The sequence below is a fragment of the Zosterops lateralis genome (genome assembly GCF_965231275.1).
Source record: "Zosterops lateralis genome assembly, chromosome: 4".
NCBI classification, from domain to species: domain Eukaryota; kingdom Metazoa; phylum Chordata; class Aves; order Passeriformes; family Zosteropidae; genus Zosterops; species Zosterops lateralis.
Window position 1 is genome coordinate 49,799,374 of NC_139765.1, and position 21,584 is coordinate 49,820,957.

Genomic DNA, 21,584 nt, shown 5'->3' on the forward strand with positions numbered 1-21,584 from the left:
CCTCATCTTAAAGCTGATCATGATTGAAATAATGAGCAGGAATTTATTAGCACATTTTGCAAAACCTTTTTTTTCCTCTCTTATAGAAAGTACAAAGCTTGTTAGATACGGTCTGAGTTTTGCACGGCCAGTCTGGCAGCTGTACTTGAGTCCCTGACTTACACTATAGTGAAATTCTGACTGAGTTTCCCTTGCCTCAATGCAAGACTATACTATAATCTTTCATTCCTAACACACTCTCCCTCTGGAACTTTGGACAGGTAGAACTGTGGCTTTTGTGCCTTGATTTGTTCCAAAGTGTTCAAAGACAGAACAGAAACAGATGTTCACAGCAGATCTATGACTGTATCTTATGGCATAGCCTTTCTCCTATGGTCAGCCACATGCTGATGATGCTTTCTTAAATTGTAAGATATAAACTTTAACCCCTTTAAAATGTATGGTGTGCCTAAGAGCATGAAAACAGCTAAAACCAAAGCTGACACACCTGTGCCAGCTCCCTGTCCACCATCTCCAGCATTCAGAGGCAGTGATGCATGCCACAGGAAGCCTGTGTGGAACAAGTGTTCAGTGACACTGCATCAGCGTTCTGTCCTTGGCACTTGGCATGCTGCTGGGTGCTGCTGCAGGCACCTGCCAGAGGAACCAGAACAGTGGCAAATGCACCTCGGAGTCTGTGTAAGGAGGAGCTGTCCAGGTTGGATGGGGTTTTGGTGACTTGAGTGGGAAAGAGTTCACAAAGATCTGAACATGCTAATGCTCTGGTTTCTCCAGATGTGACCATCTGTTCGCTCCTGAAATGCTATGTGTTCACATAGTCCTTCTGTCTTCTCCCCACCAGACTACTGCATTCTTTCTTGTCTCTCAGAAATGACATTAGATTGTTCTGGGGAGTGATCTCCAGAGCTGCCACACAATCTTGTGTGAACTTGTCTCCAGTTGGCACCAGCTTCATTCCCTTTCACTCCTATGCAGATAGAGTCCTTCCATATGAATCCCTCTAGATGCTTTAACAACACACTTTAATTTAGAGGAAGCCCCAGTGCAGAATGCATTAGTAGCATCTTTTGGAGAGGAGTATTTTCCTTCAATGTCAGAAAATTTATTTCCCCCTCCTCTAAAGGGGATGGGGTAAAAAGTATGTCTTGTCTACAGACAGTCCAATCTCATGGAGACAGAAGTCATTTCAACTATATAAAGATGTCAAGAGAACTTAAAAAATCAAAAAATACTGAAGGAGGATGTGTGTGAAGCCTGGCCTGAACTCTTCTGGAGCAGGCAGACTCTGAAGAGGCCTTCCAGAGCCTGCTGTCTATTGGCTGACCCACCCAAACCTGCCCAACAGCACACTGATGGTGACAGAGATGTGAACACAATCCTCTCCCTTATTGTTGATTGTGCCCAGTAAGAAGAGATTTTATCAAAGCTTTCAGCACTGGTGTAACACATGGAAATACCAAGGAAAATGGGAAGAGCAGAGACTGTTTGTTCCCAATTTTTAGTGCAGTCAGTATTACAAAGTCCTGCCAAATTTCTCAAAGCTCCTTAGATTTGCTTTTGGTATGTAGATGTTTGGGTGATGATTCAAGTGCAACTTATCTATTAGCATGTGTTATCTATTATCTACATCTATTATCTATAAGCATGTGTTTCTTTACAATTTTTACAGTCTAAACATTTTCATATTTAAATGAAATAGTTTTCATTTCCAGGTTTTTGTGGTTTCCTGAAATATGTGTATTCTTACTGAGTAATATATTTTTTGTGAAAATACCACCGATGCATATTTATGTGTATAATTTCAATTTCAAGGTGTTCTTAGGCTGTGAAATTATTTTCCAAGTCGAGCTCTGTAAATAATAATTTTTTTTCTGATTTGCTAGCTCAACCAAAAGCCTGAAAATAAAATTAATTCGGAGTCAGCCCAAGTCAGCCAAACAAAATAAAACACAGTTCAGCTAGGGAGAAAAAAATCCTAAAAGGAAAAGGATTCAGCTTCCTGGAGTTTGTTTCGCATTTTTAACATTTTTAAAATTAAATTCAGTGAATGTCTTTGGAAGGATTTAGAGGGGAAACAAGCCAATCTGCTTTTCCTCGCATTGCCTGGACCGCAGAGGGAGCTGAGGCGGGGCGGGTCCAGCCCTGGCTGCAGCGTCCTCTGGCCTGTGGCCGGGCTGGGCCGGGCCCGAGGGGGGATGGAGGGGGGGGATGTTCTAGTAGTCAGTGTAAAGAAAGAGGCCGAACAGCTGAAATAATTTGACGTTATTTTGGTTTTTAAGCAAATTAAAAATAATTGCGTTGACGAGATTTGACATTTTCCACCTAAACTCGGTTCCCATTTAACATTTCGGTGTGCTCGGGCAGGGCTGACGCGGGCAGGAGGGGAGGAGGCCGCGGGCGGCCGGAGCTGCCGGAGCTGCCGCCTCCTCGGCGGGCTGGGGGGCGGAGGAGCGGGCGGAGGCCGGGCCCTGACGCGTGTTGTGTGTGTGCCTTGCAGATCTTCGAGTGGTGGTACTTCCGCAAGTACGGCACCTCCTTCATCGAGCAGGTCTCGGTGAGCCACCTGCGCCCCCTGCTGGGCGGGGTGGACAGCAGCGCGCCCAGCGCCGCCAGCGCCGCGGGCGGGGACGCGGACTCGAGCCGCCAGAGCGTCTCAGGTGAGCGGCGCCGCCCGGGAGCGGCGGGGCTGCTGCGGGCAGCGCTGATCGCATCCTTCCGCATCCGCGCCGTGTGGTTTGCTCAGGCTGCAGAGTTAGTCCATGCATTTGTTTGCTCCTTTTGTTCTGAAAACCGCACGAAATTGCACGTGCCCTTTCTGCAGCGCCCTTTGTCCAGCGGAGGGGCCGCAAAGGCGATGAAGGGGCCGGAGCGGCTCTTAGGAGGAAAGGCTGAGAGAGCCGGGCCTGTTCAGCCTCGGGGAGACACAGCTGAGAGGGGACCTCATCGATGTCTATGTGAAGAGAGGGTGTCAGAGGGATGGAGCTCAGTGATGCCAAGCAATAGGACAAAACGCAGCAGGCAGAAACTGATGCACAGGAATATTCCTCATATTCCACCTGAATATGAGGAAGAACTTCTTTACTGGGCAGGTGACCATGCACTGGAACAGATTGCCTGGGGAGGCCCTGGAGTCTCCCTCCCTGACGATATTCCAGCACCATCTGAGTGCAGTCCTGTGCCATGTGCTCTGGGATGACCCTGTTTGAAGGAGGTTGGATGGGGAGAACCACTGTGGTCACCTCCAACTCAACCAGTTCTCTGATTCTGTGATTCCAAAGGCAGGTAGTATTTTTACTGAAATAATTTTAAGTAATAACAAAGCTGTTAAAAAAACAATCAGACAAAGAAGTCATAAATGTTCATCTGGCTTTGCTTTACTTTTTTTTAGATAATGTAAGTAGTATGTAAACAACATTTGAATTTCACCTTAGTAAGTGGAAGCATGGTGACTTTTAACAGCTTAAGGGCTTGTTATGTTCCTGACTCTGCTACAGATTTGATCTGTGGCATTGGGCAAGTCCTAACATAGCCAGGCTTTTTTTAAAGGCCTCCAGTTTAGGAGGCATGATTTCAGGCATTTATGGCCTGATTTTTACAAGCTTCCAGGCATTCACAGCTCCTACAAGTTTCAGTGCAAGGAGTGAAGGTGTCTGACCCTCAAGCCTGAGGCACCCTGAGCCAGGTGCCTGCCTGGGTGATGGTTCCTCTGAGAGACAGGCCAGCCTGCCTAAAATGAATCCGCCCCCCAAGCACTGAAATCTGGGGAGTGAAGGAGCTGAAAGGTAACTCATCTCCCTGCTTGGGTGACTTAGCTGCCTGGGGAGAGTGAATTGAAAACTTAGCCCATGAGTGATGAAAATGCTGATTGCTTCTGGCTTGAGTGGGGAAATACTGTTAAAGTCAAATACTGTTAAAGGGCAGGAGCATTTGGATTTGTGTTCTTCATCTGTAAAGAGAAGCTTATCTGTCTCTGTCCTAGCTTGGCTTACAGGCCATAATCTTAATATTGGAAATTAATTAGGGGTGTGCCCCTAGAATCAACTACAATTTTATTACATTTATTTCATCTGCAGGCTTTTAGAATATATCAGAATTGACAAGTGAAGAAAAGGAATGAAAAGAAAAAAACCTCACTTATGGAGAAAACATTGTTCCATAGCTGAATTGCCTATGTCTGTACCTAGCAAAATTTTATCTCTACTCATCAGTGTGCATGAAAACAGACAAACAAAAATTAGCTCTGAACTTCCATGTTAAATAATACAGGTGGCCTCACAAAACCTTTATATTTACTGAGTAAGTCTCCTTAAGGAAGCCTCCATATAGCACAGCAAATTCAGCTGTTGTCATTCTCATCTGAAGAGAGGCTGTGAATAGCAGCACTGCATGGTCCAGGGTATTAGATTTGGGTGAGCTGGCAGAAAGCATGGGATGGCTTGGAAACACCTGTGTGCACTCATCAGTGTGCTCAGTCACACTTCAGCAGCTCTGAAATAACTCCTGTCATTTTAAAACAGAAGGCACAGTATTTGGAGTAATGAGATTCACACATCTTGACTTTCCTGATATAAAGAAATAGTCAAGGAGCGTGTTTGCTTTCAGTGCATTGACACTGAGCTGGGACTCTGGGTGTCTCTGTACAGTGTGTCTGTATGGATAGCCTGTTATTTGGCCTTCAGAAAGGTATCAGTACTCCAGAAGTGATCATTGAAAAATTCTCTGAAAGGTTAAAATAAGGACATAGTTATGTTATTGGTTTGTAAAGTAACAGAAAAAGCAAACTTTTGGTTTACCATGCATTAACACTGGGATAGTTCTTTTGCTGTCCAACAAGGTGGAGATGTCTTTTCCTCTTGGCTCACCATGTGTTCCTGTGTAGAGGTTTGACTGTGGTAGAATGTTGCAGTAGGTGCCTTTCTCTTTTGACGGGTAAGAAACATGATGTTGTACTGAGGCCATGGTGTTAGCAGATACCAAGACAAAAGGAACAAGAGAGCACCATGTTTAACTGACCACACAGATGCCAAAACATCCCCAGAACACAGAGGTGGTAATTAAAGGCCTTCTTTACCTCCCCTTTTTGTTCCCCAGTTCAACCTTTCCCTGCTACAGTGCCAAAATTTTTCATGCTTTGTATAAAGCGTAACCACTTGAATTCAAATAAGATGAACAAAAAGTGTCACTGCAATCACATAGTTGTTACCTAATCTCATTGGTTGCAAATAAAGTAAGTCAACACATTGAATTACACCTCTGGAACTGAGGAGTCTGTTGATTTAATATTTAAAATGGTTTGAAAGTCATATTATATAAAAACTGTCAGATTAAAGCTTGTCAAACAGCCATACCTTCTGGCTGCAAAACAGAGCACAGCTGAATGTCAGTCAAGCACTTCTGCTGAGTAAACCAGTGGAAGTTTCTAATATTAGCTGCCTGCTGAAATGGGTACTTGAAAGATACACTCCTCCCTAAAGTCTGCCTGTTCCTGTTTCTGTTCCATGCACTTGCTGGGGGAACACAACAAACTGAGGGCCCACCTCCTGTTCCACTTGACCAGTTTCTGTGTTGCTGAGGGTGTCCTTCTGTTACTGCGAATAATTTATGTAAAATACTTTCTGTCCCTGCCACCATAGCCCCACACTCAGATATGGGAGCTATATCCATGAGAAAAGAGGATGGACTGGACTTGCTGTTCAGTACTTCTTTTTCTAAATAACAGGCATAAAGGCAGCAGGGATATTATTACCATAAAGATACCCTTCTGACTCAATAAGTCTACCAGAAAACTGATCTCTTTAGAAATGATGTCGCAAAAATTCATAGGAAGAAATGTGCTGGTTAAATTTTTAGTGGAAATCACCCTGTGAAATGTTGGAGGGCCAGTGCTACTGATGAATTTTTGCAGAGCACCATGTGAGGGGTCACCCAGTAGCAGATCTGAAATAGAGTGACATGCTGCCTCTCAGTGAGTCTTTGTGCAAATAGTGAAGTTTATTCTGATCTCACCTTCATGGAGTGAATTGTCTTTGTTGTAATTAAGATAATAAATCTGATGTTAAATTAAAGGAAAAGCCAGAATCAAGACCTCACTGTTTCAAAGGCTGTACAATTTGATTATATTTTTTTAATTTTTGCTTTAAATTACATTGTTGATTTCCATATCTCTTACTTCTTGTAGGGTGAAAAATTAAGTTTTTCCCTCAAGGGAAATTTATAAAATGTTTTTAATATTCTCAAACCTATGCAATGCAATCAACTTTTCTCTGCCAATCAATTTCAGCATCTGCTGCTATCTTAAGTAAGATCAGCAGGTGTTTCCTTAGATTTTTACTTCACAAACTAAAGAGGAATTAAATTTGGCAACTGTAACTGAGATTCACAGTGATTTACAGCATTAACTGGACAGTGATGTTTTTCTGGAGAAATAACAAGTCCATAGAGACCAAGTTAATTGCTGTTTTTCAGTGTAATAACCCAGTGTGATGCCTCTTCAGTTCTGCATTATGGTAAATGTGAGTCCTGGAACTAATCAGTATTATCTTTTCATGTGGCATTTGGGGCTTTGTTAGTGGTTATTTGTCCGGAATGATTGCATTTGTTGACACTAATTTATAATTAAATTATTTTTTAAGAAAGAAAGAACAGTCTGATTACCTTCATCTCAGTGCTCTTGATGGGTTTTTGCATTTGCACCTATAAAAAATAAGTCATTTAGTAAGGCTCATTGTATCGTAACTAATGTTTTTTATAAACCTCAAGTACCGTTGTAATTTGGGAGAGATCCTTATGTGTGTGTCTGCTTCTTACAGAATGCAAAGTCTGGCGAAATCCTTTAAATCTGTTCAGAGGAGCTGAATATAATCGGTAGGTGCTACAAAATTACAGTTTTCGGGCATAGTACTGGCTTAAGGAGCTTAACTATACTTTTCCATTTTTCTTACTTATAGATGAAAAAACAAAATCAACTATGGATACATGCATACATGTCAGGTTTTTTAGTAACTCATAAAATATTTCTGAATGAAAAGGAATTTAAATTCATACTGATGCACTTTCTTATTTCTCTAATATTCGTTATTTCTCCAGTTTTTGGCAACCTTGTAAAAAAAGATGGAGTAACCTAAGTGTGTTGTACCTGGTGTTAATGCAGCAATTCTGTTCAAATCCATTATAGCAAAAAACCTAATGCATTCCATAAAGGTTTCATGGAATCCTAATGTTTGAATATATGTGTTACCAAGTTCCAGTGTGGACTTTTCAACATCCTCATTAGCTTAAGGCTCAGCTGCCATTGCTCCATCACAGCACAGTGAAATGCACTGTGTATTGGTTAGAGGGTTGGCCAGGTGAACTTATTTGGCTATGCCCATGTCAAAGGTCTAGGACTCTTTTCTGGATAAGTTTTGCCAAGTGTGACCTCATTAACCAAAATGTCTCCTTGTTGGCATGTTTGCAGGTATACATGGGTGACAGGAAGAGAGCCTTTGACTTACTACGATATGAATCTTTCGGCACAGGACCATCAGACATTCTTCACGTGTGACACGGATCATTTACGGCCTGCAGATGCTAGTAAGAGACCTTGTGAACAAATGCTTTTGCTAATAGAATAATGGCTGATTTAAAATGATGCAAGAAAAATGCAATGAGATATCAGTTTTTTGCATAGCTAAGAAAAGACGAAAGTTTGGTCATGCTGAGAAACCATTGTTGTTGAATTTATAGTATTGTAGGTCTGAACAAGTGTCTGTATATGTAAATGATCTAATTTATGTTGCTGTGTTGTTGGAGTCATTCAAGGTGCCATTAAGAGTGTAAAGGCTTGTTCCTTCTCTTTCATGCCGTGGCTTCAAACATATATACTTTAATTTGCCTCCAGCTGCAGTGTAGTAGGTTGAATTACATTATCCAGGTTCCATTTAGTCTACAGTGACAGATGAGAGAGAGCTGATGTAAAATTTGAGACCTGTATTTCATTCACTGATATCATTAGGTCTGTAAAAAATGGGAACAGCACATTTAAAACTGAATTTGTATAAGCAGCTTTAGTTGTGTTAAGCCTGTACTGTGAAGTCCACATGCAGACTTTGATTCTACTAAAAATATACAACAATTATTTCAGTCATTAAAATCTGCCTCTGAAGAGATAAATCTTTGTCTCTTTGGAAGGGAGAGATACTATGAGTTGGCTGCTCCATTCTAAAGGCATAGCTACATGGGAGAGCATATCGTGGTTTTTTGACACATGATAAACATGAATCCTATTTTCTGAACTCAGTGGTATAATTATGAGGTGGTAATGTTAGCCTGGAAGTTGTTTCCATTTTGCATTCACACAAATCAACAGCACAATAAGGAGCTAGAATAAGAATCCCAATTATCCCTTTATTGTTTTGTTCCCTGTGACATCTACTGTACCAAGAGGAAGTAGCTGTTTGTCACCTCTATACTTGGCAGTGCAGAGAGCCTGATCTCTCAGCCAGACCTTCTCCTAGGAAAAAAGTTTAATTAAATTAAAGAAGGAAAAAACACTGAGTATTTGGGACAAATGCTTCTGTTATATATCTTTTTGAATGGTCACTGAGCTGTATGAAATGCTCTGTAGTGAGTTAGACTGAGATCAATAAATTCTGTCATTACAGTGCAGTAGATTCTCCTTGTTAATCCTGTAATAACTGATATTTCTCTCTTCTCCTTTGTTTATTGGATAGTAATGCAAAAAGCCTGGAGAGAGAGAAACCCTCAAGCCCGAATTTCAGCAGCACATGAAGCTTTGGAATTAAATGAGTGAGTGACAACAACATTAACATTTATTTCCTGTCTTTCAAAAATCCATTTGATGATATTTTAAGGCCGGGGGTTTGCTGTAGTAATTTTTAGCCACAATTACAGGGCTGTCAAAGGAAAGCCTACAACAGAAGGAAAATAGCACAGCTGCATGTTGTGCTAGCCACCCAGAAGATCCTTAGGGTAGTGATGACAATGGGAGTCTTCCCATTGATGTCAGCAGGCTTTGGAACAGCATAGAAGAATGGTAATTAAGTTACCTCCTGATGAGCATTTGAAATATGCATTTATTTACAGGATGGAGAGTTCCCTTTTGGATTTCTCAGTTATCAAGAACAGAAGCAGGAAAGAAGAAACTCAAACACATTCTGAAATACTAATTTTGTAGTATGAGAGAATATGATGTAATTTGCTGTGACTTTTGGTCCTTGAGTCTGTTACTTGTTTTTTCAATGAGAAGTGTAGTATTTTGAGATCCAACAATAAGCTCAGTGCTGTGATGATTTACTGGAATAGAAAACTGTATGCATGTTGCTAACATGCATAAAGGGAATACTTTAGGTTGCTGAACTGAGATTACTGCATTCTAGAATTCCATAAACTGTGTTTATGTGTTTCATCATTTTCCTTCATGTGTTTCATCAGAAGAAGCAAAAGAATTATTTCTTCTTGTATAATGATTTAACATGCAGCATAAAAGGGAAAAGTGAGCTGTAAGTCTGTCCTACTCATGTTTCACTGAATTGCAGAATGGTTGAAGTTAGCAAGGATCTCTGGAGGTCAGTGTCCAACCCCTGCCTTCAAACAGGGCCACCTACAATGCACTGCACAGGACCATGTCCAGCAGGCTTTTGAATGTCTCCAAGGAGAGAGACTTGACAATTTCCTTGGACAGCTTGTACCAGTGCTCAGTCACCTGTACAGTAAAAACAATGTTTCTGAGATTCGGGGGGAACCTCTTGTGTCTCGTTTTGTGCCCATTACCTCTGGTCCTATCACTGGGAACCACTAAAAAGAACCTGGCACTTTCCTCTTTGCTCCCTCACTGCAGATATTTACGTACTTTGACAAATTCCCCCCAAAGCCTTTTCTTCTCCAGACTGAACAGTCCTAGCTCTGTGAGCCTTTTCTCCTATGTGAGATGCCCCAGTTCCTGATCACCCTCATGGTCCTTCATTGGACTCTCTGCAGTATGTCCATGTCCCCTTGTACTGCGGAACCCAGAAGTGGACACAGCACACCCACATGTGGCCTCATCAGGGCTGACTAGAGAAGGATCACCTCCTTCAGTCTGCTAGAAACACTTCTACTGCAGCTCTGCTGCAGGGGTACATTACTGTTTTGGTTTTTGCTTGGTCTGGGTTGGGCTTTCTTTGTTGTTGTTGTTTTATCTTTACATTTATAATCCATTCTTTTTATATGGCAAGTGTTACAGTTCTATTGATTCTTTTCATATAATTACAGTAAAGGATATGATTTATATTAAAACAATAGTGCATAAAACGAGTCTTGATTTCCAGAAGGAGTTTTAGAGATGTAGGCTTAGTGAGATAGTGCTTTACTTTCTGGGACAGTTGTCAGTAGGTATACTCAAGAGCTGAGTGATGCAGTACCTGAAAATGAGCATCATGGTGTGATTGATAGAATATTTATTCATCAGAATAGTACATCAGAAAGGTAGATGAACAAAATTTACTTGCCTCTGTGTTTAGTACATCCTTGCCAGTCTGCAGGTCTTCATATAGATTTTACTTCACATACCTTTCTCATGGTTTTTCCTCTGATATTTTTGCAGGTGTGCTACTGCTTATATTCTCTTAGCTGAAGAGGAAGCTACAACAATTGTAGAAGCAGAGAAGCTGTTCAAACAGGCTCTGAAAGCTGGAGAGGGCTGTTACAGGCGCAGTCAGCAGCTACAGCACCATGGTGCCCAATATGAAGCCCAACACAGTAAGTTTTTTAGGAGGGAAAGAACTTCCAAAGAGTTCTTTGGATTTGGGGTTTGGGGTTTTGGTTTTTTTTGTGGGTTTTTTTGTGTGGGTTTTTGGTTTTTTTGGGGTGTTTTTTTGGTTTTTTTGGGTTTTTTTTTTTTTTTTTGTGGTTTTTTTTTTTGTTTTTTTTTGTGTTTTTTGTTTGTTTGTTTGTTTGTTTGTTTGTTTGTTTGTGGGTTTTTTGGGTTTTTTGTTTGTTTGTTTGTGGTTTTGTGGTTTTTTTGGTTTTTTTGTTTTTTGTTTGTTTGTTTGTTTTTCTTTTTTTGTTTTTTGTTTTTGTTGTGGTTTTTTTTGTTGTTTTTTTGTTTTCCCCGTAAGAAATATGCACTCAACCTTTGACACTGTTTGGAATATGGCCCTAGAGCCAGGCTGTTCTGTTTTAGTGTTTTTGCTTGATTCTGTTGCTGAGCTGTCAATGCTCAGATTATGGATGTGCCTTTATCATGGCATAAAATACTTAAGCATTTACTTAACAGTAAAGAGAAGGTATCAGAGCCAAAGGGATGTAACATTCAGAAAAAGCTGAACATTCTTTAAGGAAGTTGCCTTTAGCCATTTTGCAAACCTGGGCTCATGTTGTGAAAATGCAGTATAGAATGGTGGAAACAGGACTGAAGTGACACTTTGCCTGCTTTTTTCCATCACCTCTGGGGGCAATTGCTTAGACTGTGTTGTTCTGTGTAAAAGTTAATGAGACCATTAACCAGTGGGACATTTGAAGTTAGTTGCATTTATTAGGAAAGGTCACAGAAACAAAATTTAACAACTGGAATAATAAAGTGCTTTAATTGAAAGTCTAGATTTTTATTACTTTTTTAAAAATTTTGAATAAGCAGATTTATCTGTTCTGCTATTTATTAGATACTCCTTAAATCTAAGAAAATATATTCACTGACAGTAAATGACCAAAAAGATAATAAAGGAAACAGTCAAGGTTATTTCTAGACTACAGTGGATACCTTAGACAAAAATAACACAAATTAATAACATAAATACAAGCACTAGCATAATTTTGGGCATCTTCAGGTTTCTCTGGACCTGATTTCACAGCCTCTGGCTACTTTACATAATTTGAAGATTACTGATAAAAATTGTACATACTAAAATTGTCTGTGATCCCTGGTTTCAAAAGTGTATGCAAGTCTATACCTGAAAACCTGAGGTTTCATAAAGCTTGGGGGTAGTATCTTAAACATTTGTCCATTGTAAAATCATATTTAGGATGATTTGTTCATTTTTGGTAAAAGTAAAAATATAGAGCAGTTGAACCCCGAAGCAATTTTGAGGCTCTAGCAGACTTATGGTTGTCTGTGAAACCTTAATTTGTGCACTCAATCCATCCTGAGTGCAGCAATGCTATGAAAAGTGCACAATGAGTAGTTAGTAAGCAATGTCACAATGGTTTTGTCCAAGGCAACCTGGGAAAGTTTGTGCAGGCAGATACAAGTATGGTATTTCTGTAACCTGTGTGTGCTAGGTGGTTACTGTCACCATCAGATTTGACCCCCTGAATCTTCAGTACTGCAGCAGGGGACGTAACCCATTGAATCACAAAACTAAATGCGTTGTCGCAGAGCAGGGAGGCTGGAAAGTAACGGCCAGCTCTGACCATGTCACCTGGAGGGGCTTCAGGAGGGGCTAGATCATCCCACTACTCTGTACCACTCTGTCTGCCCTTGAAAATGTCAGTGTGCACCCACAGAAATTTAGAGAATCTCCAGCCTCAGATGTTGCCTTGGACACAGGGGCTTCACATAGGATTCTTTTGACTGTGTGCTGGACTTCTGCATGGTTTGCAAAGGTGGAGAGGAGGGACTGTGGAGGAGGGACATGTGTTGCAGTTCCATGGTTCTGAGAAGTCTTGCATCCTATTTCTGGTCTTCAGAGTTAATTCTGGGATGAAGAGTGGGCATTTCATCTTTTAAAAAGTGAAATACACTGTAATCTCTTGCACACCAACATATTGTTCTGTTTCTGTTTATTCATGTGTTCCACCTCCTTCATACAATATTTTGTTAGACCATAAAGAATAAATAATGACTTTGAGTACCCAACTCACCCTCTTTCAAAAGGTGATAGTTTATAGAAAGCAAGGGCAATTTCATTTTTTCATGCTCATATTAGGCATCCCAAGTCATTAGTAACCTCCGAGAATTTTGGACTGAAAAATTATCTTGATTTCATACTAAGTAGATGCCTTTTGACCATTTCTGCTCAAATTCCTGAAAAGAAGCTTAAACTGAAATATATACTTCATAGCATACTTTATAAACATGTTGAAACAGATGTAACTGATAAATTGTGTATTAAATAGATAGGAATCAATAAAGAGATAAAGAAATAGATAATATAGAATACAGCTAAAGAAATTCTTCTCTACTTATTTATTTTTTCCTCTAAAGTTAGTTCTTGCAACTTGCTGCTTAATCTATTTGAAAATTTTAATCACAGCTTTAAAACCGTTTGTAGGTACTTGGAATGTTTTCAGCACACATGTTGTTCTTATTATGAAAGGCTTGAAAATGTTAGGAATAGGCTAAAAATCTTTACAGACCACATGCTATACACAAAGATAATTTGTAGCAGGTGTCTTATATTTTCATGATTCAGTAATTTTATAGATTATTATCTGTCCAGTCATTTCCTGTTGGTCCAGAAGTATTTTAAGAGTTCACATTCGAAGTAAATGAGAAGTGAAAGGAGTAAGAATTCTCCAGGAGAATAATTATAACTGCTGTTTAGTTTCTGTCATTTCTGCTCTTAGGGAATCTTCTGGCACACAGGACTATCATATCTGAAATATGTTAATTTGCCATCTGTAATTAGTGGTGTGAGGAATTTGAAGATGGTAATTGGGTAATGAGTAAAGTCTGTAAGCAGAAAGTTCAGAGTATACTTTTCTTCTAATCATGAAGAAAAGATTGTTAGGAGGACGAAGATTTGCTTTAATACTTTTTGTTGACAAGCATGTACATAACTGTACCTTCAGATCTGCTTATATTTCACCAGTACAAGGCCAACCCAAGTATACTTACTTATACCACTGTATGTCTGGATTATTTCCACTGATTTCAGTGCTATTATGCCACATCTAAACCTTCAGAATTTGTTAACATTTTATTAAAAGTCTTGTAAAAATATTGATGGTAGTGAATAAAAAAAAAATTGAAGGTAAACTGTGTTTCCTTTTGTGTTGGAATACTAAATGAACCTTTGTTTTATCTTCTTTTTTTCTTAATGCTGTTTCTTCTTCCTCTTACACAGGAAGGGACACCAATGTGTTAGTATATATTAAAAGAAGGCTGGCAATGTGTGCAAGGAAGCTGGGAAGGACCAGGGAAGCAGTGAAAATGATGAGAGATGTGAGTTTGAATTTCTTTCGCATGTGATATTTACATAATAGTAGTACAGAAATGCTACATTTTCTTGCAAGGTAGCAGCCATTCCTGCTTCATTCAGCACTGCTGAAAGTTCTTTTGTATGTGTAATGTATATATAAAGATCACTAACTTAAGTGATCATTTATTTATATGGGTTTGAAAGCAACATCAAATACCAGGTGGGTGGTTACTCATGCAGACTGAATTCCCCATGCTGGTACATGTGCAATTCAGTGCAGTCTTTAATTATTTGATCATGAAGTTAGTAATATTTTTTTTTCTGAGAAATGTGGTAAATGCTGCTAACTTCATAAATGGGTCTTAAGTTTTCTCCTTCAATGATGCAGTTTGGCTCTGTGCATTGTTTGCATCACACTATGCACCTCTGAGAACAGTGCCATTTGTTAATGCAAAACCTATCACTGAAAAGTGAATCCCCAAGTAATGGATCTGTAATCAACTGAACTCCCTCTGAGATGGGGGCTGACTGAATTCTGTCTTTGCAGGCAGGGGAGCTACCAATGGTAGTTACAAGTCAGTAAGGTACAAAGTTACAGACTTGAAACACTGAACAGTAGCTACTTTGGAGATGGCAGAAGGGGCAGCTGTTCACCTTAGGCAATGTACATGTTTCAGATATGTAAAATGCTAAAGTTTAGATGTAGCAGTGAATGCCCAGCATTCTTTTCAGTGATATTCCCAAGATGCAGGTTAGGAACACCGTTCTTAATCTGCATGAGGTGACATATCACCTGAGGTAGCAAGTCTGTGACAGGAGGAGGAATGGAGCCCTACAGCTCTAGGCAGATGATGGTAAAACTACCTCCCAGTTTCCTTTATTTCTTACACTTTATATTCCAGCTCCCACAAAAAAAAAAAAAAAAAAAAAAACGGAAGAGATGAATCCAGCAAGATACACAGTTTTGCAAATTAAGGATGCAAGTGTTAAATTTTAAATGCACAAAATGAAATCCCAGATTGGAATGAAGCACCTGTAGAGTGTGCTTTAGGCAGCTCAGGATGAATGGTCCAGGAACTTGCCTAGTGAAAAGGGAAAGTCTTGTTACATGTCAGTGGGAATTTTAATGTAAAAAGCAAGTGACTCTATGGAGCTAAGGCCCTTGCATCAGGGGCAGTAGGGCAAGTGTGTTTGCCAGCTTCGAATCCAGGACTTGAATCCATCTTCTCCTGGAACTGGAGCACTTAGGAGTATTTTTTGAAAACATTGGGCAGAGTTCACCATAATAATGCGGGTTCTTGTCCTAAATATCTACAGATGGCAGGTGGTAACTTTGTTTTCTGACTTTTGCTGAGGCTCTTCAGGCACACAACTCTCAATCTCCAGAATCACTAGAATCCCAGAGAGAGGTGTTGAGAAAGAGCTTGTCAAAAAAACAGCCATTGTACAGCTAGGAGTGTGAGAAAGAGGGATGAAGAAGAAGGACCTGGTTTAGCAGTCTTCTGGTCAGCTGGGAGAATGCTGATTTCAAAAACATTGTTTTCAGTCTAGCCAGCTCCACTGATTCTTCATGAATTTTGTTACACAAGCACTATGGGACAAATACTGAAATGTTTTTGGGACAGACATTGGAATTCTAAGTTCTGGCATTAATACACAAGAAAGATAAAATCTTGAATTTCCTATTCAAATATCACACATCGTAATTATGGCAAATTCTGGAGCTTACTATGGGCTGCTGAAGGTGTTTTGTGATTTGTAGATGGGACTGTGGGGAACGGATACTCTGTGAAGCATTCTTCTGCTGATGTCAGTATGTATGGATAGTTGTGTATGCAGAACACTTGCTTTGGGGACTTGGGTGGTCTATCCTAGTCCTATACTTCTTATGCAAAGTGAGAAACAGAGCTTTGATTAGTGGATGACTTATTTTTTCACTAGAGATAAAATTATCTGAAATATATAAACAAAATAGAAAATTGTTGAAATTAAGTTACAGCATGGATCTCGAGAGGCAGCAATAACAGGGAGACCTGAAGTCATCAGTTATTAGACACTCAAAGAACAGAAAACATTCTTCAAGAGGAATGTTTTGTTAAAATAAAAGGACTGGATGCAAGACAAAGGAGGTATAAAGATGGAATTTCATCTTAGAGAGTTTCAACTCAGATCAGTGCATTCTGTTTTTCCACATACAGACACTGAGCCAAATCCTCAGAACTGAACTTAGATGCCTCTAGAGGTCTTCATTTTAAGCAAGCAGATCTGAGAATTAGCGAGTCTCTAGATGAAATACTAAAGCAGCAGTAACTGCAGGTCACAGCTCTAGTACACTGGGAGCAAGATTAGGGTCAAGTTAGCTTTGCAGCTGCTTTCTTAGACTGGCTTGGAGCTACTTATTTCTGATGAATACATATCCTCCTCCATTTCTTCATAGAAGACATAAATAGTACACTTATGGGGAGGTTTGAAGAACATGAATCTGTCATTGAAGGTTTTTTTGTGATTGATGAGGAAGGAGATGAATTTATTCATCCCAAAAAGAATACAGAGAATATGTTGGCTAGGGGCTGCTGAATCTAACATCAGGGAACAGAGGGTGGAGGCCCTGTTTGTGTTTGAAAGATTGAAAACAGGTTTCCCAAGACATGGAACATGATGGAAATGAAGTGTTAAGAGGTTCATGACACCATCTGGGAAATATGATTGGGATGTAGTGAGTCTTTGCCACTTCGAAAAAAATAAAATATTTGAGAGTGTTTAATTTATTGCAAATATGAGGCCATCTTGAGGACATTACTGATGGATTATATTGTCTTGCTTGAATTTTGTGTAAGAAAAGACTGAGATTCTACTTAAAGCACCTTAATGGAAAGAAAATGAGCTGTTGGTGACTTAAATAAGAGTTTGATTTTATGGTTATATACATTGCTGATAGGAAAATCATATTTCTTAATATTATATTGAAAGTATTTAAAACCAGGGGTGTTTTTTTAAACTGATTTTAAAAACTTGTTTAAAATCAAGAGGGCTTTAATTTTAAAAAACTGCATAGGAGTTTCTGTTGCTTCTGTGATTGATTTTGAGACAGTATATTTTTTTTGCTGGCTTTGCTGCTTGAATGTAATTCATTCAGTTGAGTTGATTTAATGAGAAATACAAACCTGTAGTTTCCATGGAAGCATGTAATGGAGTCATACATAGGTGTTGCTTTTGCTTGTATTTCTGATGATAATTATTTACTATATTTTGCTATAGAAACCAGCAGCTGTCACTATTTGTATATATTGAGTTAACTTGTGATCTCATTTTGATTAGTATATTGTTGGAATAACTCCAATGTAGTCAACAGAATTATTCCAGTTTTATTATTGTTTATATGGAGCATGATGTGGTCTGTGAGGGAACTAGATTGCTTTTACTGTCCCCGAGGAGAAAGTCTACAGTGCTTGTTGTTTTATTTGTTGTGCTGATTATGTTAGGAGGATTTTAAGCAGTTTGTTCTAAATGAAGTTGGAGAATTCAGTATGTGCAGAGGCAAAAGGCCATGATGGTAATGTGAGTAATCTTTAGTATCCCTTCATGTTGAAGCTTCCTTGTGGACAATGTTGCAAGCCAGTAGTGGTGATAAGCAAGGATAGTCTTTTATGCTACCTGCTTTCCATCTGCTCTTTTCAGATTCCCCCACCATTACAATGGAAGAAAACAGGAATGTGCTAGGTTTGCATTTTGTGGTTTTCATTGATTGAAAACAGAGAGGATGTGGAGGGTATGTGAAGGCACTTCCCTCTCTGCTTTGTGGGCAGCTGAATCAGTGACTGCACCACTGAATTCAGAAGCAGGCCAACACAGTAATTTTTCTTAACTGAGTCACTGGAGTATCCAGATGAAAATGATACCATGCAAGAAAATGAGTTGTCAAATTAATTGGATCTTCTTGGGATTGTTCTGCAGAACATTTGGTGGAACAAGCTTTAGTTGAAGGGAGATGTATGTTTATGAAAGAGAAGGGTGGCAGGCAAAAGGTATGCAAGTGGAAGTTCTTAATTGCTTCCTCCTTCAGAGAGATGAAAGAAACTCATTCTAGAGTGCATTTATCTCCTGCCCCATGGGCATGCACTCCCTTGAGGATTGCTTTGTGTTCTTACTGAGTATATATTTCTGAGACACAGTGGCATTGCAACTTGCTCTATCCTCTGCAACTTTGTTCAGAGTTGAGTGAGGTTTAGGGAGAGAAGAGGGTCTCCAGGTCTTCCTTAAATCTGGAGAAGGATAGAAAGAAAAACACTTTTTCAGGGTCAGAAAAGTGTACTTTCTAGTATCAGTCATATCTCCTGAGAAATTACTCTTCAGATCCCAATAAAGGACCTAGAAGTCTGCTTCTACATATTTAGCTCTGAGAACCTTGCTGAAGATACTTCAGTTGAATGTGTTTGTGTGTTCATCTTGGTGCAGTCACTAAATGTGTGTTTTATGCCAGAGTTCACCTAAGCAGCTTGTGTTGTCAAGAGTGCTGCATGCTTATCCACTGGCTACATGAAAAATTCTGTGAACAGCTGGGCTGCCCTAAAGCATCTGAAATAGTTTAAGAGGTTATGTCACTTGAAGGGTTTGAAAGGGTATTCAACCACACTAAATCAATTTTAATTATGTGAGTAGGTTGGGTTTTTTATCTTCTTCTGATTAGTTGCTGGTGTGATAGTTCGGTAAATCTAGCATAGTTACTTGGCAACTTCTTACTTGGCAACTTCTTTTGTTAGCTTTGAATAAGGATTTCTATTCAATATTCTATTGAATTGTGTATTCTTGTGTGCATTGCTGATTACTTCCTGAGTAAGACAAATACATAGCCAGAACAGTGTTCTGCACCTCAAATTATCAAGTTGTGTGAAACAAAGAGAGTACTTATTCCTAATAAAGATGTTATGATCTGCAGCAACTTAACAACACAATTTCTGCAGCTACTTGCATCGACAGCTACTGTCTGTCTCTCCCAAATGCTTCTGTGCTTGAGGCAAGGATTAGTGAGTCAGACTCTTTGGCTTGTGTTGCACGAATCAGGTTAGGCAGGCTGCTCTGCCTTGAGTGGGATTCTGGTTTTTTTAACACCTGTAGCACTTGTTTATAGTACCATTTTTTAAAATTTGAAGGGAAAGTACCTAGTTCAATGAGACCAAGTGTATCTCATAGATTTTATTATTCTTTACTACTGTACTTTTACATATATTTTACTGCTCTTGTGAATTGTGACATTTGCCAGTCTGCACCACAAAGTGATATCTTCAGTTAATTCTTTTTCTGATACACAATCACTGCAATAATGGCAAGTGATAATTGCTGACTTTAACATTTTCATATCTCTGTATATTCAATTTCAGTTTGTTTGGTCACTGATTCTCATGGTATGGTAAGTGGGTAGAGTGAGTTGGAATATCCCTTGTTTCAGTGGGCTCTTAAAAGGGAGACTTCTGTGATTCCCCTAATGCTACTTATCCCTTCCTTTATCTTCACATGACTCAGACCACTCATTTTTAGTCATGATTGTGATTCTGCCCAGAACTCTCAAAAGCTAGAAATTTGGTGACTACTACCTAAACTGACAATAATGTTTCTCATATAAATTACATGTTTCCAGCATTGCCATTTAAGATAGAACATAGTCAGTCACATAGTCTTGGTGGGAGCTCTGGTAACGGGACTCCTTTTTGTCCACCATCTTGCATCACTCCATATTCAGAGACTTGTATAGTACTTTAATTATGGTCTTCCATCTATCTCCCTGGAATCTCCAAGCTCGTTTTTGAGCTCCTAGATAATTTCCTCACTTTATTTCACTTAAAAATCCACATCTAAAAACACGTCACTTTCTAAAAAAAGTAGTTAGGGAAGTTCTTTCAAGGATTAATTCTGTTTCTGTCTACCTCTTTTGCCGCGTCTCAGTAGCCACTTTTACTTTCAGGGAGAATTAGATGTATTTAATATGAATTTTCATGAGCAGGTTGTTTCTAGTAGAAGGTGTCACTGCCCTCAGCAGGGGGGTTGGAACTAGATGATCTGTAAGGTCCTTTCTAACTGAAAACATTTTGTGAATCTGTGATGCAAATAAAGGATTATTTTATTTTATTTTATTTCATTTTTTTGAGCAGGACTATGAGTAATGACTTTATTTCCATGCTCTATAAAGTTACTAATATTTGATGTAACAAACATTATAATTTAGCACTAGTACTAGTTTTATATAATGTGATTATTTAGTAGGAAGTATAAAATCTGGAACAACTTGTGCTTTTCTGGGTTCACGCCACATCTGTCTTTAAAATTCCCTATATTCCTGAAATACATGCATTTTTACAGCAAAGTCCAAATAACAGCATTTTCATAATTGTATTCCTTAAAGAACTTGTCATACTCTGAAGACTTTAATCCTGCAATTAAGAGAGAACAAAAAGGTTGCATGTTCTGACTTACTTCCTTTGAGTTTGCATATTTAGGAACATATTTTTCACTTAATTTACTCATTGTTAATCCTACACTGAAGAGAAGTCATATTATCCTTGAATATTATGCAGCACTAGATCAAAATTCAAATTTAAAATGGAATGTTGGCAAATTATAAACCCATGCCATCAGAGAGTTAGTGTAAACTGGATCTGGGTCTCTTTTCTGACACTGAAGTTGTCAAATTTCCTGAATTCCACATATGAGGAAAACAGAAGGATGCTACTGCTAATCATTTCCAAGCTTCAAAAGAACAAGATCTGACAGATTTGGGTTTTTTAGCTGCTATCCTTTCTGAGCTGTAAAAGAGTAACTGTAGAGCTGCTTCCAAACAAAACAGTAATTATTTACCAAAAGGAATGCCGCACTTAAAGGAATTAATGAATTGACAGGATTCTATGTCTGCTATAGGTAAGCAGAACTTCAATTTGGGTAGGTTCACTGTATTTTAGATAGTTTTCCAACTCCAAAAGCTATGATGTGTTTACATCACATGAATCCCAGTCACGGTGAGACTGTGGGATGAGTTGCACTTTTAGGACCAGGATTTAGATTAATTTTTAAGCATCTGACCTTGTCAAGAGAGCCTTTTTGTATGCTAACTTTAGTCTGCTGTAAGTGTTTCTGCTCTTCTGTCCTTGCCAGGTGAGCTGGCCAGGAGAACAACTTAATTAGTGTATCTAATTAGACATCAGAAGGTTAACATGGAGTGACATGTTGCAAATGCCTCAAGCCCAGGGTGAGCTTCAGTCAAAACTTAGACTTCTGACAGGTCATCTGCAGACCACGAAGCCCACAGAAATGGAGGCTTCTATTCTCCTCAGAAATGGCTTGGAGTTTTACCTTGCTTACCTTCTTCAGTGAACAGATTACAGGTCATCCACCATAAAGTAGTTTATGCAAAGCACTTGTGAAAATGCCAGTGCCATCCATACTGTGTGCTTGGTCCTTCAGGTTTGGTGGACACTT

General features: G+C 39.2%; 1 protein-coding gene across 2 annotated transcripts in view; it reads left to right on the forward strand.

Annotated features, from left to right (window-relative positions):
• ST7 (suppression of tumorigenicity 7) overlaps positions 1-21,584 on the forward strand; it is a 136,759-nt gene that overhangs the window by 79,585 nt on the left and 35,590 nt on the right. For both annotated transcript variants that reach the window (XM_083858752.1, XM_083858751.1), the window contains exons 3-8: positions 2,498-2,657; positions 6,810-6,864; positions 7,457-7,572; positions 8,712-8,787; positions 10,583-10,737; positions 14,043-14,140. In XM_083858752.1, the coding sequence (XP_083714878.1) occupies positions 2,498-2,657; positions 6,810-6,864; positions 7,457-7,572; positions 8,712-8,787; positions 10,583-10,737; positions 14,043-14,140 (660 nt within the window). The remainder of the gene's footprint in view (positions 1-2,497; positions 2,658-6,809; positions 6,865-7,456; positions 7,573-8,711; positions 8,788-10,582; positions 10,738-14,042; positions 14,141-21,584) is intronic.